Raw genomic sequence first — 24,855 nt, 5'->3', positions numbered from 1 at the left:
TTTCCAAAAGATTTTTTGTTTTATAATCAAATTTCTTTTATATAGACAACTGAAACACACCAATATTTTGTGTGAAAAATATTTTTAAATAAACTTCGTTTGTTCTAGATTTTTGTACATTCTGATATACATACATAAAAGGTTTATAGCACTGTAACCAGGATCAAAATAATATAAAGGATTGAAATAATTGCTCTCATTTATCCTTTCTGAACCAAGCTGGCTGCTGTTGCACTATTAGACTTTAAAAATTATTATCTTATTATTAGTGGACAGCCAACTCTTAATTGGATAACACTCAAAACAAACTCCAGATTATTATTGCACAAGAAGCCAGTGAAGGCATATGGCATAGAATGATCGAAGTCCCTTACTGTTAAAACCGAACACCCCAAAATAGAAAAATAGAACTGGAACATGAAACACACCTAATAAACTTTGTTTTCTTCTTTAGTTTGAGTCTGGAGTGTGAAAAGTGCCTTGCAGACTTTTAAGCTGCTCTGATTTCCTTTGCATTGGTGAGCATTTTTCTAGGTTCTCTTTAGCAAGCCTTTGCAGAACAAAGGCCCTTCTGTTCACGGAGGTTTTTTTCTGCTTTGTTTTGGCTATTTATGTTTCATCTTCAACTTAGGTTTCTTCAGTCTATGAACCTGCACAGACTACTTAGCCATAAACTCTACAAGTAGCCAGAGGAGGGAAAAATAAAAATTAAAAGAAAAAAATCCCAACATTTCTTCTTCTTGCTGTTTTTATTTTAAAAAGTACTCCTTTTGCCCTGAAGCCTCCCTGCTCTGCCAGTGTCTGAGAAGGAAATCACAACAGCATCCCAAACCCAGCAAAGTTCTTGGATCTTTTAAAAACCTTTCCTTACAAAAAAAGGTTTTATTCACAAAAAGTTTGCCACAAAACTCCCCTTTGAAAGCTAAAAAGAAAACCCCACAACCCACCCATCACTGCCCCAAATCAGGTGAAGAACAGGTTCCGCCACCTCTCAGCGTGGCCGTCACACGACAGTCTCGACACCGATCAGCTTTGGTGTGAGGATTCGCGGGGTGACTCCATTGTTCAGGTCTTCTTCGAATTCCAGTAACTGCCCCATAAAGTTAAGGTTGGGGGAAATGATTGGTCGTTTTCCTTTGACAAATTTATAGGCATCCGTCATGGTCATGCGTGTGTGCTTCATTAAGTACGCAATAACGATGGTGGCAGATCGGGAGACACCGGCCTGGCAGTGGATGAGGAGACCTTTTCCACACTGATGAGCTTCCTCTGCAAACAAGACAGAGAAAGTAAGATTTCTGCCAGTTTGTAAATTAGAATAAGCTCAGTGCAATTAAGAGTAACTTAATATGAAAAGCCCCTCAATTTGATTACAAGCACAGCAGTGTCTCTTCCCCTTCCCCTCCAGCACATCTTCCCCCGAGGTTTCAGAGCTACTGAATGTGAAACCCCCTGTCCAGTCTGACACTGAAAATCCTCACATCCACTCTCTGCTCTTTATTAGTAGAACCATGCTAGAGAGATGCTGCTTCTCTGCCAGAGAGCATTTTGTAAGGAGGGCAAGGTCCATGATGAGGAATCTCAGGCTCCATTTCCACCTCAGTTGCAATGCCACTGCATTATGTCAGCATCTCACCCTCCCTGTTTTTCAGAGCAGGGAACCACTTCTAGAAACCAGGTATTTTCAGATTCAATTAATAACAATACATGTATTTCAACGCCCTGTCCTCTGAAGCTTTACAAAGGTACTCTTGAAAGGAGCTTCAATTGGTGTCTCTGCTGTGGTGCCTCTGCAAAAGGAGGAGCTGGACACACACACACCCCCACTCCACCACGATTCATCACTTAGAGGGAGGCACCCTAAGCAGCATTTAGGGGGGAAGGAGTCCTTCTAACCACATGCTAACAGGACCTGAGAGAGGACAGTCACTAGCATACCATCCTCATCTGCCGCAGCTTGCTGTTAAAACAGGAGATGGAACTTTCAGGAAGTAACACTTCAAACTACTTCTTTTATTTCAATCCGCAGGAGGAACGTGAATTTAGTTTGCAGATTTTGGCACGAATCCAACTCCACCAAGAGTACAGTTCAACCCACCCCACCCCACCCCACATGCTCAGCCTGTACTGTGAAAGCATAAATAAAGCAAATTTCCCTCTAGACATTTTTGCCAGTTAGTATTTCAGAAAGCTGAAACTCTCTAATGTATTTTGACACACATTCCCAGAGAGTTTCTGATGATTTCACTTCCTATGGCTTTAGTCTTAGCCAAACCTGGGGCTGGTTGTGGTTTTTTGAAGACATATTTAAAGAAGCATATGCCAACAATCCGGTGTTTAAACATTTCCAAATCTTCTCAAATGCAAATTAAAGTTTACCCTGAGGAAGGGAAAGCTTTGACCAGTTACTTCCCCAGCTGGTTAATTTGAGACGGAAGAAAAACTCTCAATGGAAAAATACTTGTTTATTAAAACAAAGATAGACCCTCAAGCTGTAATTATTAAAAAGGAAGTAAAATGGGTTTTGAAATGCTTTCTAAACCTTTCCAGAGCAAAGCTGCTTTCTCTGCTCTTGGTAAGGTCACAAGCCAAACACTATCTTTCAGTGGTTTTGAGAACTAATACTGCAGTTCATGGGGATGAGGGGAGCAGAAATCTCTCTCTTTTACCTGAGAAGGACCTCAATGGAGTTTCACAGTCTCTTTACCTAAGCTTAGCCTATTGTATCTCCCCATCTTGTTGAACTCAAAGTTTAAAGTTTTACTGGATTTCTTGATACAGCTGTTTTCCCAGAGGATGAAAGCAATGTTTCCTTTTCTCTGCCCTTCACCCAAACAAGTATTCACCTTCCCAGGCACACAGTAACCAGCAGCTTGGGGAACTGACAGCACTACTGGTACTGCTGGGACTGGGTTAGGAACACAAGGGAAAATTTGAGTTAGAGATCCTTTGGTCCTTCACACTGTAGAAGACAAGCCAAAGGCTCAGAGTGGTAAAAGTCACCTGAACTGCAGCATAAGCAGTGTTTTCTCTGTTCACTTCACTAAAGCAGTGTGGCTGCAGAGCACAGGCATCAGCACACTGCAACCCCCTGCCAAGACACAGCCAGGCAAGGCTGAGGAGCCATCTGCTTCTGAGCTGCCAGCCCTGCCCCACACATAGCAGGGGCAGATGGGCTCACAGCAACCTGCTGAGCCTGCCCCTCCTGCCCTGGCACCTGGTCCCACAGCTGGGGTCAAATCCTTGCCAAGCCTGAGTGTACCTGAGTGCAGAGTCAGCACAAAGGAAGGCAAGGAGGACCACAGCTCTACACCCCGCCCCAGTACGGGGTCAGTCAAGGACCTATGCTACAGTGCACACACAAGGATACTTCTTCCTTTGTCTAGTACTCCTCCATCAAGCCTGAAGTACTGGTAAAGGAATTAGCTCAGTCTCATCACAAGAAAATAGAATTTTATGTCAATGGTATATTTGGCATATTTCAGAAAACCTCTCGGGACACATACTTGTGCTAGGGAAGCACCTTTACTACGCCACAAAAGCAGTGTGCACAAAAACATCTAGAGGGGTATAGAAAGGTCCTCAAAAGCTTTCATACTACATGCTGAAGTCCTCTCTGACCAGCCCTACTTGAAGTGGCCATCTGGCTTTAGCCTAGCTGAGCATGGCCCCAAACTTGGCTGAGGGCTGTGCTGTGTTGATTGTAATGAGGTCCAGAACAACACTGCTGGGTCACTTCTTCAGCAATCTCCACAACAAGCTGCGTGTCTGTGGTGAACTCTCTCACACAGCCTACAGGATTTAGAGGCTTATTAATGCAAGTTTTCATCACTATCCACTCAACCACACATACACTCTGAAGCTACAAATCTAATGGTGGAACAAGCCAAGTGTGAAAGTTTGTCAGTTTTCTCATTAAGTTAGGAAAGACTGAGATACCATTAAGAATAGTCACTATAAAAAACTGGCTCAAAGTCACTGTGTGAAAACTAGGAATGCAAAGGAAACAAAAAGAGGGGATGATAAAAGTCTCAATTTTGTGGGGTTTCCTGAATTTAGAAGCCTGAAGGTAGGCGTTACTATCATTGGATAAAAATGGTAACCTTGGGCTACTTAACCAGACGTGCCAGAGATGAGAAAGGACAGAAATATGAGGTGCTCAACATTTCTGACAACCCAAACTAAAGGAAATTTGGCCTTAACCAGCCTTCAGAGTTGTTGGCAAAGCATAAAGTTCACTCTAAATTGTTATAACGGGTAAAAATAATAACAATAAAAAAACAAACAGGAGTATTTCCAGACAAGGGTAATTACCAATGAACTCAAAAGCCTCTTCAAAATACTGCCTGAGATTCTGCTTGTTGCTGTCAGTGGCCGGGAGCCGCTTGTAGTTGAACATGCCTTTCTCATAATGGTACAGGGGCAGGTGAGTTGTCACGTTGATGACGTAGCCGATGTTCATCCTCTGCATTTTCTCCAAGTCCTGAGCATCATGCTCATTTCCAAGGAATAGGAAGGGCAGGATGGGGGTGAGCTCAGCGTTCTCAATGTCTGGCGTGGTAGGGATGGACTGAGGTAGCACAGGGGGCACAGCGGAGGCACCGCCCCCTCCTCCCCCCTCGGGGCACTCTTGCAGCTGGAGGGAGTTGTCGCAGAGGTTTTCATGGTTCTGCTTGAAACTGCTGAGTCCTCCTGGGAAGAGAGACCAAGCAAACATTTTGGTTAGATATCCCAAGATTTCTTCAGAGCACACAGTGGGGCCAGAAGGGCTGGAGCTGGCTCTACTGTCCCCACCACGACTGTAACAATGTCACTGGGCTGTCAACAGCAAGGGTAGTATGAATCAGCAGCAGGCATTGTCCTCCCTCTGCGTGGTGGATGGTGCCAAGGAACAACAGGGCTCACAGACAAACATGCCTGTGTGCAACATCAGCCTGCTGAGGCTGCCTCACCTACCAGCCCATGCGGCAAGGAAGGTGTTCCAAGAAAGAAAACATCACAAAAACTAAGGAGCCAAGGGGCTATCAGCACACTAGAGCAGAGCATCAAGCCAGCTGGGACAGTCTTAGCTTTACCTGCCCTTTAGCAGTCCTGCAGGGCATCCCCCCACCCAGGAGCTCTGAGGAGGATGGGAGCAGCTCACCCTGGCATCGCTCCAGGGAACAGCATGTATCCATCTGTGCGCCCAAACAAAAGAAAACCACTCCTTGTAACCTAACAGCAACTGAGGTGCTTGCTTAACATGTGGCAAACAGCTCTCCTTTTGCTGCCCCGGACACCTGAAAATATCTAGCAAGAGTTATTTTTAGGACATGAAAATGGATTGGGAAATGGATCTGAGGGGGGAGGGAGAAGTCAGTTTTTCAGTGAAGGAAACTCATGCCTTCCCTGCTCTATTGCTGGCTTTTTCAATAACTATTTCCCTCCCCTCACTTTTTGTTTTCTTTTTTTTTTTTTCCTTGTTTTCTGAGGAGGGCGGCAGGGCGGCTTCGAAGAACTGGAGCAAGCAAAGTGGACCTTCTTTCTACACCTCATTCTGCACTGACGTCAGTGGCAGGCTCCCCACCTGCCCAGTTTCCATGGTGATCCCATAAAGCACACAAAGACATCAGCTGGCATGACATCAGCTCTTTGAGTGCAAACAACACAAGAACTACTACTTTGTGTGAGGCCTTTGGTAGGAGGCGGCGGCGTTCCTGGGAGCTGCTGACGTAATGCTAACAGGTGGCTCCTCTGAAAGAAAAAGGCGGAAAGAGGAGAAATGCAGGGATGCGTTCCTCCCAACCTCACACACGTTGCTGTTGTACTGGGATACTTGAAGTCATGCTCAGAATTGAGAGCAGCCAAGTGCTCAGGCTCAATTGCACTTTGTTAACTGCAAGCCAAAAAAAACCCAGGAGAGGGGACAGCAACTCTGAAGTTACTAGAAAGAGCCACACTAGCCAAAATAAATGCAGAATGTCACCCTCCCAATAACGTTATTTAAAAAGGAAAAAAAAAGTAAAAGAGAGGCTATTTCCATCCTTTCCATGCTCTTTCACAGTGAACCAGTGAAGTTGTTAAAGTGAAGCAAAATATGCTCCCTCTCAGGCTCTGGATCAAACACTGCTGTTGAGGGCTGCAATTCAAATGTCCAATTCAAGTGTCTGTCTGTGACATGCCTAAGGTGGGACTCACCCAGGCCCATTTCAGTGCCCTGTGCTATATTCCAAGGGCACGAGGCACCAGACTAGTTACAACCATCTGAGCCCCTCTAATGAAAGTGCCCTTTTCCACATCCAAACTTGTGTCCTTCACACACTGCTAGTAACGTAATTTCCCTGAAATCCTTGAAATGCCTACAAAATGCAGAATATTTCCCCTGACTAAAAATGTGCTTGTCTTTAACTATTTCTGCTGTTTACAGGACACAGAGCAAACAGATTTGCCTTAAAGATCTCTGTTCTCAAAGTTGTAACAGGGGATCAGGATAGAAAGAAGAGCAAGGACAAAAATTTGAGCTCAACTGCACCACCTGGCCTCAACAGGCCTGAAAAGTCTTCTCAGTCCACTCAAGAAAACAAACAAGATGATGGTCCCCAAGCTGAAGATGTTTGAAGTCTCATCTAAACCAATAGCCCCAGCATGTAGTCTAGGCTACAGGCTAAACCCTAACCCACATTCCCATCTTTCTGAATGGGCAAGCAATCCATTCAGCTTGAATATTGTTTTTTAAACAATAGCCACAGCATGCTGGGATTCCCAAGGAAACCCCTGAAAAAGTTTTTTTAGTGACCCCAGAGGCAACGCTCATTTTCCACCTCTCCTGCTGACTTCTGGGAATAAGCAGCCCCAGCTGGAGGTAGGACCCCACTGGTTCATCACTCAGGTAGGGACATACTGATGGTGTGGCAGACACCACCTTGCTTTACCAGCTGCCTTCTAAGACACAGGAGAGTATCAGGGCAAAGGATGGGAAAGGACCCCAAATACAACATGCGGAAGATGCCTCAAAAAGTGGAGAAGCCAGACATATAATACCTTAATTCACAATTTTTTACAGACATTTGCCAGTGTCACCATTCCTAATGTCAGTTCGCATCCCCCACTCTCCTTGATCATCTCCTCATGTGAGAGGAGAGTTAAAAAGTCAGTTCAAACAATACTTAAAGCAACTCTCAGAGCAAATGTTTCTGAAAGAACACATTGCTGGGGAGAGGATTACTAACCTGAACTGACTCAGACACATCAGCAAGGGAGGACTGGACAAGAACACTGGTACCCAGGAAAAGATGCAGCAAGATGCAGTCATTGCAGGAAGCTTAACCCAAATCCAACAGCAGGAGCTTAGCTTGGATCTGTGCTGCCATATGAGTCATGCAGGTCCCAAAGAAGGACTCAGACACCTCCTGAATGCTGTTCCATTCTCAACACACACGATCCTTGCACAAACTGATTTATGAGGCACTAGAGTAATTTAAGTGGAGCTCAAGCATGCATAATGCTCAGATTTTTCTTAAATTTGAGACTACCTCCCAAAACAGGTCCAAGCAAAGTTAATAATGATCAGTCAGAAAGAGAGGGATGGATTTTCCACATGAAGGTAAATACAACGTACAAAGTATTCAAATGCATCTGTATTCCCTTGGCAAGCAGCTGCTATTTCAGTTCATTTCAAGTCTTCATTTAGGAAAGGTAGAAAAGGTGGGAGAGAAGAAGCTGTACCCACACCAGAGGCCAACACAAAGCTCTTGCAAGCCTGGTCTGAGAGTTTATTCATTAAACTCAGTAAGGTACAAGACACCACTGCTACTGACCACAACTCCAGATCACAAGAAAGCTCAAGGCATGGATGCAGAGACACCACTTGGGGTTGTAACAGAAGCTGTTTTGTGGTTGACCCTGCCCAAGCCTTTCCAAACCTGGGGAATGAAGGAAGCATTACAGAGGGCAGTAACAGCACCTCTGGCCAAGAAGCACAACTTAGCAAAAGCTCCTCACTAGCACAAAAGCTGCATTTTAAAAGCAGCTTTTCAGATGCTGTTTGCAATATGGGAAAAGCCTTCATCATATAGAGACAGCCTAAATAGAGAGATAACATAATATATCCACCAAGAAAGCCCATGGGAATGCATGGCAGTGCTGCTGGAACCACACCCATGGAGTCTGGACTCACCTTCAGTGACAAACCAAACATGCCAGCAGTAAGATGAGCCACTGATGGATGTCCACTTCAACAGACTGTCCTGCCAGCAGCCCATCTCTCCTGGCTTTAAACACTCCAAAGAGCTTGTAATGACCAAAGCAGGGGGAAGTATGCCCAGCCAGTGGGATGCAGCCTGTGCATGAGCACGGACAACATCCCAAGTGCCTTTGCTCTGTTCCAGAACGGCTGCTGGACAGGTGTTCAGAGGGCTGAACCTACCCAAACCCAAAGAGAGATGGACATACAAGGACATTCAGCACTCTGGGGAACCCAAGGTATTTCTTCCATAAGGAAATCAATCAGTGAAGCAGAACCCATGCTGGCAGATGGCCTTTTGTGGTATTTAGCAGAATACAACAGAACACCAAGGGCTCTTTGCTCACCACTGATGCAAGACCCAGGTTGCAGAACCATTCTTGCAGTTGTAACTGCATGACATTTTCCAACATCCTGCCCTGCCAGAACAGTTAGTAAGTGACAACAGACTTTAGAGTGTCTGAGACCTCAAAACTTTTGGGGAAGCTTTAAGTCAGCACTGTACATGCTCCAGCTACTCCCACTCATTTTTTCCAATTCTCTGCAGCCATCTACCCATAAACATCTCACTTAATGCTCCTCAAACTCCCCCACCAGGCAGCACCCAAGCAGCAGCTGCACACAGATTTTCCAGCTCCAAAGCCACCCAGGAGCTCAGGGCTCACACCAGCACTGCAAGACCAGGTGAGCAGCTGAACAGCAGCCAAAGCAGCTCTGAACAAATAAAAAAAGACAAGAAGCATGGTTTTGGCATAAAAGTCATGCTTAACACAGTGTCCGTCATTTGCCATCAGAAGAGGGCAAATACAATGCAAAACAAGCACAAAAAGTACAGCAAGAATGAGGCAGCCAGCTTTTTATAAGAGACTATGGCCTTAAAATAGCATCATCTTCAAAGAAATCCAGAGAAACAAACCTTACCTGCACAAATTTATAAAAGTGGAATGGCTGGTTGGGGATTTGTTTGTTTGAAGGGATTTTTTTTGTTTGTTTCTACCATTACAGCTTTTTAGTTTAGGGGTTTTTTTGTTTGTTGTTCAAGAACATTGAGAATTTAAGTACAAGTAGTACAGTAACATTTGGCCTCCTCCTCTGTCTCTCCTTCAGCCACCACTGCTACTCTCCGGCTGCATGACTACATGCAAACGAGGATCTGGGTCCACAATATGCTTTGGCACATTTGCAATATGTTTCCTATCTGGAAATAGGATCTTGCCCCATAGTTAATGGAGTAAATTACCTTGTTCCCTCTCCAGTGGCAGAGCTTAGAGAGAGGCAGCTACAGTCAAATACCCTCACCACAAAGCAACACCTTTGCATTACCTCATCGGTGTGGATATACTTTGTTCTGAGCGTGGCAGATACTGGGTGTTCCCGCTCCCACTGCAAATAGGAACATATTTTTATACATGACAGACTGCAGATGTGGGAGCCACATTTAGACTAAGCACGTGGTCTTAGGAGACAACCAGACCTTTTATATGGCTTTCAAAGCTGTCCAGGCGGATTTCTGCATCGGCCCATCCTTGATTACAATACCACAAAGCCATCTTGGAAAAGAAAAAGGAAAAAAAAAAAGAAAAGCAATGCACAGACAAGCACAAGAAGAACAGAAATCCCAGGACGCTGAGAAGTATCAGCAGAAGAGATGTTCAATCTGTAAATTCCCCTTCTCTCGTGTTGCTGGGCTCTTGTGGGTGCACAGCAGAAAATCTGGTGATACCACAGTTCTGGTCACCACAAGCTTTAGTTGCTCAGGAGTGAAGCCAAGCTTTAAGACATCCACTCAGCATGTGCCCTGTCAGTACCACTACAGCAAACCCTGCAGCTGTTTTTGAGCGAGTTTAGATCTGAAATGTCACAGGGAGCATTCAGGGTGCAGGACAGGACAGAGACGCTCAGACAATTGGTGTGTATCTGCTTAAGACAATGTTTTGAATTTGTGCAATACAGCCTGTTCCTTTAAACCTGTGACCTCATTTATTTACATTAATGCAGAAAAGCACTGCCAGAAGCAACAGCTGATGACAGTCTCACGTATTTTTCCACTAAGGCAACAATTAAACTGCTCCTGTGTTATTAATGAACAGATGACTTTGTGTCAAGTTGATTCAAAGCACAGGATACCTCAAGATTAAGCAAATATGACTCCAGCATGTAAAAACAGAAGTTAGGTATTGTCCAGATTCTTCACCCACCCAGTGCTCTCCTCCTTACTCAGCCTTCCTGGGCAGGAGGGCCCAGGTCTCATGGCCACCCCCACCATGCTGCCCACCAGTGTCTAGAGGTCCTGCTGCAGGGTGGCACACTGGTGCTGAGCCACCACCACTGCAATGCCACCATGCAGGCTGCTCCTGTACCATGGACCTTCTACTAAGGAAGATGCTGCGGTACAGGTTGAAGCAGAATTTTGCCATTGTAGGCCCAATCCACTCGCAGGATATGGCAAACGACCTAGACCATCTCTTCATACCACCAACACAGCTATGGCTGCAGGTGTAGTTCTGCTGAGCACCAAGGAAACTGTCAGGGAGGGCATGGCGGCACTGGGGTTGCACCCATCAGGCACAGGACCTAAGGCCACCTTGCAGTAGAAGATGCAGCCATCACACTTGCTCACAGATGTTGCTGGAGTGATTTTAGCCACAACAAAGATGGGTCCTAGTGTGTCCTGGGGATTATGCTCTGTTCATCCTGAGGCACTGAAAGAAGGGATGCTCAGATCTCAGAACAACACAAGACACACACTTTCCTTGCCCAAGCAGGGCACTGCTTCCCAAACTTCTTCTAGAGCAACAGGGCCAATCCAAGCAGATCACTGTAGGAGTGTTCCTACTCTCCAAGCAGATGGCCATCTCCTCACCACAGCTACAGCTGAGCAGTACTCAAGGCTTGCCCTCATTGCTGCAGCAACCTTGACATGGCTGGAAATACTGTATTTGCCCACACAGCAGGAAGGGCAACTCCCTTACATCTACAGGGGTGGGGACCTATTGGACCACACTCAGACAGGTGACATTAGTGAACTCCTCCCATGTCTGTGGGATATTCCAAGGAAACCCTGCCATGGTGCTTTCCCTGTCACATGCACAGCATTCAGCAACAGCTGTGCTGCAAAAGATTAAGCTTTGAGCAAACATAAAAAAGTAAAAGTAAACAGCATTCACAAAGAACAGCTTCCACCTTGATACACTCAATCTAATCTAGTCTCTCCCTCGAATTGAGCTGCCAGCAGCACTTCAAAAAAAGGGCAAAACTTCGCATTCCGAAGAACTTGCAAGGTCAATTTTTTTCCGTGTGGGAACTATCCTGAGAGGTCAGTTTGTACACAAATTCTGGCCTAGAGGAATCACAAGCATATCCTTGACATAATGGCTTTGAGGTCCCTTTAGAAGTCAAGAGTGCGATGCCGGATGAAGAGGAAAGGTTTCCCCCCAGCATCGAGGGACGTGCATACACGATTGCATGTTATTTCCAATTTTATCTCGCTATGGTTCACATCCCATACCACAGCGCATCCTCTCCCACTGGCTTTTGAGGACCTTGACCTCATCCATTTTTATTTTTTTCCTCTGACACCAGGCACAGCAAAGCTGGCTCTCCCAGGGTCACATCCTGGGAGGCAGATGAAGTCTGCCCCTCTCCTGCCAGGCTATGCCAGTTGCTGACTCTGTCCAGCTCCATTCTCATCTCCTCCCATCTCACCATCACCCATTTTCAACCACACCATCACCCCCAGGAGCCTCCCACACCTCAACATATGACTTGCTTTTTTTCCACCATCAGCTTTCACCCCTTCACTTTTCCTCTTCTCATGACTACTAGATCATCTAAATTCATTCCAATTAGAAAAAAAACAATCTTTTTTCCTTGACCTGTCGCTAGAAAACCCTTCTTGGATTTCAGTTTAATTCTTCTTTATACTTTTTTTGGTCTTAAATTTAGGTTTTTTTCTCAGACCATGAACATCCAAGCAAACCCACATATCCCATCCATATCATCCCTTTACTTGTCAGCTTTTCCAAGAGATGCTACTAACCTTTGGGCTCATCAGCCTGTCCAGAATACTTTGGGACCACCTCTCTGTATTCAAGACAGTGGTTCCAGCTTATAACTGGAAATCTGCCCTATGCTATGGGAGTGCTGAGTCTGCTTATTTCAAAATAAAAACTCAAGTATTCACGGGGAAATAATGTAGCATTCTTCAAAGCACTGTGTTATCCTTGGGGAGCGGTCAGGAAGGTGAAAGAGAAGGCCTGCTCTGAATTTTGGTACAAGGACTAAACTATACAAGAATGTAAACAGAAGTAAGGCAAGAAACCCCACAACCCAAACACACTATGATGATGACTCTACAGCCACCAAGGAGGACTGGACCTACCCTCCCTGGAGGGCAAGCGTTTATAGCAGAAACTCAAAATTAGTCACGTTACAACATCTCATGGCAAAAGTATGTGTTCCCATGGGGATGCAGGCTAACATGAAGTCAAATTAAATAATTACTGGAAATGTTAACATAAACCCTGAAGGAATACATACTTCTACTGTGAAATGCTCCCACTGGAAATGATATTAACAAAAAGGTCATCAAGAAATGCTAAAGCTATGTACAAGGGAGGCAGGGGAAGTGAGGGGGGGAGGGAACAGAAACTATTTTATTGCAATAAAATACCACAAATGGCTTTATATTGACAAAGAGCTATGGGTCTGTTTTCCCAGAGAGAGGTTGAGCTGAGCAGGTTTGCCCAAAACAGCAAGTTTCATTTGTTTTTTAATCTGTTACCAGTTCCCTCCCTGGCCATCACCATATGCATCTCTCAAGCAAGTGGCCTGGAAAGAGCCAGCACAGGAGCAGGATGCGGGCAGCTGTGGCTCAGCACATCTGAGGAGGGAGAAGGGTCCCAGCACTGTGTCAGACATCCATAATCCTGGATGCATAAGAGTGGACCTTTCTGTTTGATCTGCCTGTTTTAGAGAACACTGACATTTTCATGCTTCAGCCATCCATTTATTCTCTTTCCCCTTTTAAGGGCAACCTCTCAAGGACAATTTATTTCTAAAGAGAGAGCAGGCTTTGCTTCTGAGGATAACACAAGCTCTTTTCCAGTCCAAGCCACTGCTCCTCTACATCAGAAACACCAGCACCATGCACATTAATATGAAAGGAAAACAGGGCACTGATATACCACACCCACCTTTGGGAGTACCATCCATTCCTGCTGAATTTAAACTCTTTTTAGACTGAAAAGTTTCTACCCTTTTATCTAGAAATAACAATACCTGGCTCTGACTTGACATTTTCTAGCAAGATATTCCACAGCACATGAAGGAAAAACAGAGAAAGCAAAGGATGCTATCTTGACATATCTCAGTGCCACAGAGTCCAAATTAAAAGCAGCACACTACTGGAACTAGCATGGTGTATGCTAGCTCCCACTTTGACAAAAGCTTCAAGGCCAGCTCTGCTGGCACATACATCCCAGCCCAAATGGTCAAGGAACCAAGGCTAGCTCCCAAAAACCCCACAGGTAAAGAGAAAGTCGACCCAGATTGCATCAAGATTCTTCAGACTCAAGGCAAGAAGGAAGCAGGGAGAGGGGGAAGAGAAAAAGACACATTTACAGAATCCAGAGCTAAACAGCAATAAAACAAGGAATATTTCCAGCTAGATGAATATCAACTCTTGTGTCCAAATAAAATAACTCCTTGTCTCCACTACTATTTCCCAGGAAACATAAGAACTGTGTTGTACCTCAACAGAGGTGCTGCTCTGCCTTCCTGGACTAACACCTATGAATTCAAGAATAATTTCATTTTAAACAATCAGAGTGGTTCTGTACCTAAAATATGCCAGCAAATTTTAAGCACCAGCAAAAGTCTTCTTCTTAGCTCTCATCAACTGGACAGACAGATTCCCATTACCTTAACAGAGAACAAGAAGAATTAAGAGCCCAGCATCAACATAGTGCAGGTCAACTGCTCCAACAACAGCTTTTGCTTTAAAGCATTAGTGTTCAACCGCTTACATAAGGCTTAATATCACACTTTGGCATAATGAACTGGAGATAATCAATTTGACTGATATGACAGAAGCTTGCAAGTTATCTTCTATTTTCCAAGTCTCTTTAGGCCATTGTAAAAAAAAAAATAAAATAAAATATATGATGATTCATGTGTGGACAAGGAGTAACATTTGTTCTTCTTTTTATTACCTTTGATTAGAAGCAGCTCTTCTCTGTTGCAGTGGATGAAGTAGGAATTTATCCAGGCATGCTGTAGACTTTTTAAAGCTAGGGCATAGTAAAAGAGTTGGAGCCAATGTGCTCACATCTCTATTATTCTCTTAATTTTTTATATTCCAACTTACTCCTTCAAAGCCCTGATCTTGGAAGCAGGGTTTTGCGTGCACACAAAGCAGCACTTAACCCTGGCAGGAGCAGTGGCTCCCAAGCCCTTCCACTCAAGTAGGAGCACTCCTGTCTCTCCAGTAGCACATAATGACAGATTTACAGTTCCCTCCCGACTTCGACATGCCCAGACCCTCCAGTGGGGACAGCCCAGTGCAGAAGCTCCCCCACTGCAGGAGCCGTGGACGGGTGCAGCTGAGCTAGACAAAGGGCGGCACTACCCCAGGCAGCAGCAATCAGAAGCTCATTCCTTCAAGTCAGAGGGACTAGGTAGCACCTAGACCTACAAGGTCCCAGTTGCTCCCTGCAGAATGGGCCAGTTTAGGTCTCTCTGCATGCACTCTCATGGGACAGGCTCACTGACACCAAGTGCCAGGAGATCAGAAGCTTGTGCCCCTTCCTGATCTCACTCTTTTTACTGGGAGCAGAGCATTCCTTTGAAAAGGAGACAACTCCCTCACCCAAGCAGAGAAATACATGAAGATGAACCTTGCTTTAAAAAAAAAAAAATACCCAGAGGCAAATCAGAGCCTAAAATTTTACAAAAATGCACTATCAAGGTGCTCTTAAATCCATCTCCCACTTTCTGCAGCAGGCAGGTGTGTTGTCCCAGGGCACTACTGTGACTGCAGATGGCCAAAACACCCACAACAAACCAAAAAAAACAAAAAAAAAAAAAAAAAAAAAATGCAAATCAGATGAAAATAACTTCTCTATGCTTCATGGCAAGCCTGTCGTGTGGGCTTAACCAGAGCTCCCCTGGCCACGAGACTGCCCTGCTATCTAGGCCCAGATTTATCCCTCTAGTCCAGTTCCTCCTTTTTTGTACCACATGGTGGACTGACTTGCTTCTCCATCTCTTTCCCTTTCCTTCCAGCCCCCAAAATGCTGCTCCAGAACTAGGTGAGAGACCACCTCCTGGCAGGACATAGGCCCATGGGGAATCAACATCTTTCTAAGCAGCAGAGGACACAAAAAAAACAACCTTCAGAGTGCTCCCAGATGTGAGGCTGCCTTCACCATAGATACTAATTGAAGCAAAGAGTTTCCTGTACTAAAAAGTCACAAGGTGTTTAAACAAAATGAAACAACAAAACCCCCAAGCTTCACTACTGAACCACAGAGCATTCATCAACACACTGTGCAGAGACCATGAGCACTCCTGGATTTTCCAGCTGCAAAAACATGTTCCCTGAATCCCTCGTGCCTCCTGCCCACAGCAGTCCCCGTTCTGCCTCATCACAGGGTGTCCTGACTGGCACAGCCAGGACTGGTGGCTGAACCCAAGAGTGCTAGTGCACATTTCAGCTTTCCCACAACCCTCAATGGATTAAGAGCAGATGAAAGGCCTGCCAGAGGAAGCTGAAGCAAATGCCGTGTTCAAGACAGCACCTTGATCCAATCTCCTCTCAATGGGACTCTGCAGCCTTTACTTTTCCATGAGGCTGGGAAAGGTGACATCCATGATATATACACTGCTTTCTTTAAGCCCCAGCTTACCAAACACCTTTGTGATACCAACAAATTAACTTTTACAGTACTGAGATGTTTAAAAAACTGCTAAAGACTGATTCAGGTGAGAACTTCAAATCAAAACTTCAGAAAAACAGCTGCTCACAGTAATTCAGGTCAGCCTTGTGATTTCTGTAGCCAGCACTCTCCCAGGCCCACCAGGGACTTCCCAACAAGGCCCAAGCACCACACAATCTTATTTCACACACAGAGGAACAATGCATTAGGTTATCTTCAGATTACCATAATCTATTTCTTTAAACAGCATGACTTCTATAGCCCTGCAAGATGATGCTGAATATTTGAGAGGTGTTTCCCTCCTCGCTGGCTGGTGAAATTGCAAAGCAGGGAAATGTTGAGATGTGTGCATGCTGCTTATATTTATGGCATTTCTTCACTTTTGAGTTGTTTGCATAAATAAACTATAATGGGGCTTTTCATGGAGTAAAGAGTCATAGCCTAAAGAAAAGGGATGGGCTCCCACTTCAAACGCATCATAAAGCCAAGGCAATCTCACTAAAAACTTCTTTGCTCATAAGTGTAGTGAAAACTTTGGCTGCTGCTTTGGAAGCAAACCACTCATGTACAGGTCTAAAAAAATTTTTTTTTAAATAGTCCATCTGTATTAGTTAAGATCCGGATACCACTCAAACCCCAAACACAGCTAACCTTCCATCCCGAGCCTCTCCAAAAGGTTGTGTCCACCTCGAGAACAAAAAGCCAGAAGATAGACAAGCACACCACCCTAGAAAGATTTCAGTAGAAGAAATTCTCACCTCTGGCAGGGCAAGGGTAAGGGCAGTACATGAGGCATTCAGCTAATTATAACCCAACATCTACCTACCAGGAACATCATAGGGAATGTTACCCCAGTTTACACAGAACTGGAACCAGATTTTTCTTTACAAGCATCAGAGAGGTTTGCCTAATGTAACATTTTGCTTCTTAACTCTTAGTTCTTAATTCCAAAGGTATAAGAAACTGCAGAGCCAAAAATGGGTGGGGGGCAAATCTCCTTTCTATTCCTCCCTTTCCAAGGCAGTGTCATTGCTCTCTTCCCAAGGACAGTAAAATGTGATAAGCACCATGCAAGCCAGCAAACTCTCAGATGCCATAATCTCAGAGAAAATACCACATTTACCATTACTGTTGAAAAGGCAAAGCGTAGAGGTACCCCTCCTCTGCAGAAGTGTACCCTCAAAATATGTCAAAAGACCCTGCTTTCCAGCCACACCATTGTCCCAATTTATCTATATGCAAAAGGTAATGACACATACAACCAATTTTCTAGTGTGATGGCCAAGAAGATTATTTATTTCAGTAGGAAGATACTTTAAGCACCAGCTATCAGAGCTGAATACTGAAGGTGAAATCTCAGCCCTGACAAACCTAGAAGAAGCTTTTCCCCCAGTGACAGATAGGTCCAGCTCTCTTCTGCAGCACAGAGGGAACATTTTATTTTTAAATGTTAAGTAACTCACGTAAAATGTCCAGTGTTTTTAAAACTACACATTTCCCTATTACAACCATGACCTAATACTTATTCAGTGGAGATCTCTGATGGAAATAAGTGTCAGGCACATGTTTTGTTGGTCAGCTGGATGTGTTGACCATTACATCAAGTTTTAGTTTCAAATACACTTCTGCAGTGTAATCCAATTAGGGTTTAAAGCAACACTGACACTGTTAAATTCTATAATTAATGAAAGTAATAATTAATATATTTGTACAAGTTACGACCAGGTCAGGTATTTCAAAGGCAGCTGATCACAGTATTTACATGAATGTAGGAGAACATAAAGCAAGTAATTATTCCTTTTGTAAAGATCTCAGTCCCTCTGTAGTTGTTTCAACTTTGCTGATATGTGATTCTAGTGTGGTAAGAGATCTAAAACTATTCTTGGACCATGGCAGAAGGCATGAAATGGTTTCTTGGCAGGTCTTACACTCCCCACTATAATGAGAGCAAGTCACTTCATTTACTTCGATGAGCAGAGAGAAGAATGAAAGGCAGAGCATAAATAAGCTCCTCAGACTGTGAACAAGAACAAAGAAAGAACCAGGTTTTGTGGAGGAACCAGCTAATTCCTTCCCATCTCCTTTGCAGAAGTCCAGCCATGAGTTTACAGCATATAGTGGGAATTAAAAAAAACAAAAACAAAAAAACCCAAATCATATTTTTCACCTCTGCTTTTGAATTCCTTGAAGTCAAATACAGAAGCCTTTACAAACTAAACACAAGACTTAAGCAGGTTCACCAGGCCCAAGGTGGGCCTTGAGGGAAGAAGAACAGCAGGATGGAGACAATTCCACTGGACCCTGGTCAGAGAGACAAAGGCAACTCCTCTTGTGTTAAAAGCTGCGAAGATGTGCTGGCATAGATGCTTCAATTTTTCATTTTATTTTCCTTTGTAGATTGAATTTAGCTTGTGAAAAAAAAAAAAAAAAAAAAAAAAAAAGCTGAACTCCAAGCCTAAATGTTTCAGTCATGGAAAACGAGTACTTTTCATCTGAATACAAATTAATTTCTCACTTTCCATTTTTAGGTCCCAGTAGCAAACTCAAGCACACAAGGCCCCAAAACTCAAGGAAACTCTTGCTATGAGCTGAGGTGCTCAGGGAAGGCAGAGATGCCTCACTGTTGGGTTTGCAGGAGGGAAAGGGGTACAGCCCTACCAAGGAAGGCCAGGGCTGCTGACCCAACCTGGGGTCACAACACCATGCTCTTCCCCTCCCCAAATTCAGTTTTGACATTGGCCTCGAGCAGAAGGGACACTGGGCTCATATCACTGATTTTTCCCCCTCTCCATTCCAATGCTATGAAAAAAAAAAAAAAAATTAAAAAAAAAAAGCATCCACAAAAAGTGAGGCCTTTAGTTTTCAGGAAACATGGAATACCATGGTCATGGGGTGTTGGGGGAAATATGATTTATTCCTGTTTTGTTTATAAACAGACTGAGCAGCAGCTTCAGCCAGGACAGCTCAGGCTGCTATGGCCTGTGTAGCAGGACTGTGAAATACAAGATTCTTACGGGGTTTTTTTTTGTAAAAATAGATGATTTATGCCTGTCTCAAGTGTTGCTGTACCTCATGGCAAAAGAAATAAGCAAATCTTGCTTAAGAGTTTAAATCAAAATTATGCATGTGTTAAATTTATGACCAAAAAAAATGTTAAAGGAAGTAGCAAGGAGAGGCATGGATAGAAAGGGAGGAACTGAAGTCTTAAAATCTTCCATGCCACAGCGTACACAAAACTCTCTTGTCCCAGCACTAGTTTATACACTGGTCTGCTACATTAAAAATAAACCAGACCACCTCTTTTTAACTTGTGCCTAATAAGGCACACCATACATACATTTATCTATAGATCATGGCCCGGTCTTGGAAAAGAGCAAAGAGCTGCTGTGCTGCTCAAAAAGCCTGGGCCACCTTAAAGCCGCTCACCTGCGGGGCCAGGCACTGTCGGGCAGAGAAGTAACCCAAGCCCCGGCTTCGGCGATGGGACCGAGCCCGCGAGGTGCCAGCGTGGCGCGGGAGCGGCAGCGGGGCCGCGGGCTGACAGGCAGCACCAAACATGGAGAAGGCGGCACCGCACTGGGGGGACGAGAACTTGGACAGCCCGGCTAGCAACCAGCGTTTGCAAACACAACACGGGGGATCAAATGGGCCGGCAATAAATTAGGGCCGGGCAGCGGAGAGCGAGAGAAATCACTCAAAGTAACAGACCCAGGCAAAGAGGGCTCCCCGGCCACCCCCAGTTTCGTTTTAGCGCCTGAACACAGGGATGGGGATGCGCCAGCTCCTGGGCGGCTGAAGCACGACGGAAAAAACGCTGCCTGTCAAGTGAAACTAAGTAACGAGTGCTTCCAGCGCCAATCCCCCAGCTCGGAAAGTTAACCGCAGCCTTCCCAAATGCTGCTTTATCCCATGCTCAGCTCCATCTGACCCCAGCTGGAGCTCCACTTCAAAGAACGGGAGGGGACTTACAGTGATGGGGGGAGCTCCTCACCACAGGCTCCCTGAGGTAAGGTCTGCTCCAGCCCAGCTCATCACTATATCCAAAAAGCAAAGGATTTGGGCTTTCTGTCTTCTGGCACACTTCCAGATCTGTTGACAGGCCAGTTTGGGGAAGAGATTTCTGCTAAGCTTACATTTCTTAGTATCTGAAAACCAAAAACGGCCCAAGGACTGCCATGAGCACCTGATTAAACCCAGAGCAGCACAAAGAGCTGGGACGTGGGAGAAGGGGCAGCCACAACCTGCCCACAGGGCCCAACAGCTCAGTGCTGCCCAATTACTGCTCTGCAGCTTCATCTCAGCCATGATCTCACTCCAGGTACTGAAGAAGTACCATAAGACGTTCAGAGAAGCTACAACGTTTTCAGAGAAAGACAGAGAATATCTTCAGCACTCCACTTTTCTAAAGATAGGAAGGCTTGCGGACTACAACCACACATCCAGCTGCAAAGGCTGTACAACAGAAGGATTACCACCAGAAAGGCCCAATTCCAGTGGCAGCCTCGCTCTGCTGAGTGCCTCATCTCCTTCTTCCACAGATGAAGTGCATCATCATGACCCCAGAGACTCAATAAAAGCATACTGGGATCCTGTAGCAAGTATTAAAACAAGCCCAGTATGACTACACTCTTGCCAGGAGCAAGGGGACAGTTCAGCAATTTCAAGCTTCCACAAGATACAAGCACGGAGTATCTCACAGGATGCCTAGGTTCTACAAAGCCATGAAACTCGGCTGAGGAAAAGGGATAAAGTACCAGCCTGCTCCATTCTCCTGCCACACCGTGCAGGTTGGAAGTAGCAAGCTGCACAGAAAAATTAAGCAAATTAAATACATACAGTATGAGCTAAGCAGCAAATCCTTCCATAGTTCCCCACTGCCACAGCCAGTCTCTGCCAGCCATGCCTCCGAATGGCATAAGCACGCAGGGGAAAGGAAATTTAATCTAGAGGGCAGCATTGCTATAAATAGGATCTCGAGAATAAAGTGAAGAAAGGGAAGTGTCCTTGGATGATGCCTTAATTGGTGGGGCTCATCTCCACCAAAGCATTAAGGGATAAATCAAATTCCATATTAAAACAGAAGCCCTTACAGGATAGCCTGTAAAGCTTATGTATACATACATAAGCACTCATACACAGAAATATACCACTTTCAGAGAGCACTTTTTAAACAAATAATTTTCCTCTGTCCATTATTCTGACCCCGTATCACCAAAACTAGATTTGATTGTTCAAGTTTTGCTGACTGGTCCATGACACAATGCCTCAGACCAAGTGACCTCCCTCACCTTTCCTCCTCCCTCCTTCTACTCTCCCACTGTCCATCTCCAGCACCTATGAGTCCAGTTTTACACGGACTAAAATAAGGCTCCTAAGTAAAGGTCAGTCTGACAAGCTAAAAGAGAAGTATCCCCTCCTGGACCTCTGCTCCTTGGGCTATAAATACTAGGAATAAGCACTGGGGGAAATTCTTTGCACAGGCAGACACCAGGAAGCACATTTCCTCCTCCTTCCACTTCCCACCCCTCCTGCTACTCAAGGACAACATCCAGAGAAAAGCAAGCATCTCTCTGCTACCAGCTCCATTATTTGTCCATGGAAGGCATTTGCTTTGTCACTGGTAATTTGAGAAACACAGGCCTTTCCAGAGATAAACAGATACTTTCAAGGTGCAACCATCAGCAAGGCTTACAGCAGAGAGTACACACTGCAAAGCAAACCAACACACTGTGAGCTGGGTAACGAGGTCTATTACCTTTTAGGACTAGGGGCTCCTTGCCTTCTCGCTTGAGTGACTCCAGCACTATGTGGAGTGGCTGGGAAGGCATCACCCTGCTTGGCTCATTGGTATTCTCATCATAAACTACGATTTCTTTGGAGAAGATTCTCTTGAAGGAGTCCTTGCCTTCCCGGCAGGAGATCAAGTCCAAGACAGTGATCTTGCCCTGCTGGAGCCTTCTCCGGCTGATCTTGTCAGAACAGTTAATGTGAACAGCCCCTTGAATGTGGCTCTTATTATACTCCATGAAGGGTCTGCAGTCAATGATGACAGGCCCTTGGTTCTGTTGGTGGCTCTTGCTGCATTTGGTCATCTTCTTGGCCAGATCATTGGGGTAAATGATTTTGATGCTGGCAAGTTGCTTGGCGCTGCCTGAGACAGGGCTCCCCACTCCACCCAGCGGGCTCAGGCTGCCAACGTTCTCATTGCTGTTGACCATTTGGTTGGCAGGGCAGGTGGGGGAGGCTCTGGCGTGGGTGCTGCTGGTGCTAGCTGGAGTTTGGGCCTGAGTGTCCTTGTCGTATGTTGCCACAGTGCAGCAACTGGCACTGCTGCATCCACAACTCAGGGAGCGTGCAGAGCCGTTGGATGAGGGCATATACGTGAGATTAGCAGCCTTTAGGGACACGACAGCTGCACCGAGGAGACCGGCGTGGCTCTCACCAGCAGAAGAGGCAGATTCAAGGCAGCTAGAGTCTAAACACAGGTTGAGATCCTGAGGTCTCACTGGCCTCGAAAGTGCCACTACTACCCTGTCGTCTAAAGGAGATGGAGGCATGAGGAGGCTGAGCACTAGCAAGTTAAGAACTCAAGATCACCCTGAAAAAGAAAAAGCAGAAGGGAAAGAAGAAAAAAGGTGATGAAAACAGATCATGAAACACATAAACCGACAGATCCAGCAATTTATTTTGCTGACACCCATTATGCCTAACATAACAACTCCTTCTGACAGTTACCAGCTCACAGTAGCTGCTAAAAAGCCTCTTCAGTGCTGCAGAGAATCTATTAAGAGAATCTATCAGAGAATCTATTCAGCTATCTGCATGTGTGCCCATGGCACGCAAAATCCACACGAGCAGTGTGCAGTGACACCCAGGAGAAGGCATTTAGCTACATGCAGATTGTACTGAGCTATTCCAAAACCCCAGGCTGCAAGGCTCACCACCAATAATGACAGAGGCACGTTCCCTTATCCCATTGCTCACTGCAAAGGAAGCAACTACTGGGCTGAGTCTACTACAGGGAGGAACGTGTAAGAGCTGAGCAATCTGCTTCCACTGAGAATAATAATAAGAGCTGAAGAGCTGAATGTGTCAGGGGTGATAGGCAACTTTTCCAGCATGCTGGAATAAAATTAGCCTGTGAATAAATTTTCTGAGACAGTTACAGACTCAAACACGTAAGGCTAAACAAAAAAATACCCAGAAGAAAACAAAAAAAATTAGCTTCTGGAGATCCTTATACGCATGCATCTTGCACTTCCCTCCCCCAGTTAGAGGTGAATCCGACCCCAGTTAAGCCCCTAGCTCCAGGCTCGGGAACTCTGCTGTTCTACAGCAGTCCGTGAGGTGAATTCCCGCTCCCCACCACATTTCACAGCTTCTTCAAAGAGTGGTCCCCTCCGCCCCAACCAAGGTCACTGCCTGCCTCACCTTTGCCTTCCCATTTGCTAAGACGCAGCACGCAGGATTTGAATCCCCCCGTTTCTACTCGGCAGACAACGAAGACGACAGGAAGAAAATACCCACTTAGCCCTGACAGTGCGTCCCCTTCACCAGCAACTTTGGGAGCAGCCGCAGGTCTCTCTGAAAAACCCATCCCAGCACCAACTTCACCAACTCGCCCAAAGCGGGGCAAGCACTCGCAGCTCCGCCCCGGCCAGCTAGGAGATGTCCATCCCGAACAGGGGATGGCCGGGGAGCACTGCCACCCCCAGCAGCCACTGCTCTACGGAGCGAACCCGTCGGCACCTCAGGAGCGCGGAAAGATGCCGCGACCCGCTCGCCCGGGCACGGCGAAGGTGCCGCGGCCGGGCAGAGGGGAGCCAGCGGCGTCTCGCTCGGGAGGCTTTCCCAGCCCGTTCTTTTCCCAACCCTCCCCCCCGCCCTATTTTAGGATAAGAACTAGGATAAGGGCCCCCCGAGCGCCTTCGCCTGACGCAGTTAAAATTTTTAAATAAAGGAGGGAGACAACTCAGCTCCCCCAATGAGGGGAGACAACGAAAGAGCCCACGAAAAGCGGGGAGCTAAAGTTCTGCCCCCAATCGCCGGGAGCGGGGGCTGCCGCCAATAGCGCGGCAGGCCGGGTCGGCGTTCCCCGCCGCGGCAGCCTCTGCGCGGGCTGCCGCAGCCGCGGGCCCCCGCTCCCCGCCGTGCCGTGCCCCGCGCAACTCAGCTCGGCTGCCCGGTACTCACCGGCGCGTCGCGCTCCGGCCCGGTGCGCGGAGGTGGCGGCGGCCGCCGCGGGAGGAGCCGCTGGTCCCGGTGCGTATCGCGCCCGCTGACCCGCGCTCCACGCGCCGTCCGCACCATCCTCGTTACTTTCTCTTTTGCTACCGCGTAAATGTACGGCCCGGCGGGGGAGGGATCCGTGCCGACGGGCGGCCACGTCAGCCAATCGAAGCGCGGGGGGCGGTCCGGAGGCGGGGATATGACGTCATCGACAGCCAATGGGGAGGGCGCGGCGCCAGCCCCGCGCTTCGGGGCAGCCGCTGCTCCCCGCGGACGGGCGGGGGCGGCCCCCGCGCGCGGCCCCGCGGCAACGCCCCCGCAGGAGGGGGAGCGCCAGGGAGCGCCCCGCGTCCGGCCGCGGCCCGAGGGAACGGGGCAGCGGCACTAGCTACGGGGGCCAGGAGAGCACCAGCCCCGCTCCCGGAGCGCGGCGCCAGCGGGCAGTGCTGCCCGTCCGCCCCAGCCCCG

General features: G+C 46.4%; 1 protein-coding gene across 2 annotated transcripts; it reads right to left on the bottom strand.

Annotated features, from left to right (window-relative positions):
* Positions 1-24,475, bottom strand: DUSP10 (dual specificity phosphatase 10). Of its 2 annotated transcripts, XM_041464234.1 has the most exons (5): positions 24,352-24,464; positions 23,590-23,742; positions 21,914-22,756; positions 4,315-4,692; positions 1-1,269 (listed from the first exon to the last, which is right to left on the bottom strand). In XM_041464234.1, the coding sequence occupies exons 3-5, from the start codon at positions 22,713-22,715 to the stop codon at positions 1,004-1,006; spliced, it is 1,446 nt and encodes a 481-aa protein (XP_041320168.1). In that variant the 5' UTR covers positions 22,716-22,756; positions 23,590-23,742; positions 24,352-24,464; the 3' UTR covers positions 1-1,003. The 2 variants fall into 2 exon arrangements, with proteins under 2 accessions (XP_041320168.1, XP_041320169.1); XM_041464235.1 differs by lacking the exon at positions 23,590-23,742 and having other exon boundaries at positions 24,352-24,475.
* Between the last annotated feature and the right edge of the window lie 380 nt (positions 24,476-24,855).

The sequence above is a fragment of the Pyrgilauda ruficollis genome, unplaced genomic scaffold (genome assembly GCF_017590135.1).
Source record: "Pyrgilauda ruficollis isolate IOZ18807 unplaced genomic scaffold, ASM1759013v1 scaffold175, whole genome shotgun sequence".
NCBI lineage: Eukaryota > Metazoa > Chordata > Aves > Passeriformes > Passeridae > Pyrgilauda > Pyrgilauda ruficollis.
Note: the sequence above shows the minus strand (reverse complement) of the source record. Positions and strands in the feature narration are given on the sequence as shown.

Bases quoted from the DNA above. Each gene is read 5' to 3' on its own strand.
- DUSP10 (XM_041464235.1), bottom strand. From the start codon at position 22,715: ATGCCTCCATCTCCTTTAGACGACAGGGTAGTAGTGGCACTTTCGAGG. The intron at 4,693-21,913 runs GTAATAGACCTC...CTCTCTTCCCAG, and splicing joins GGAGCCCCTAGTCCTAAAAG to GAGGACTCAGCAGTTTCAAG. The intron at 1,270-4,314 runs GTAATTACCCTT...TCTTGTTTGCAG, and splicing joins AGAGGCTTTTGAGTTCATTG to AGGAAGCTCATCAGTGTGGA.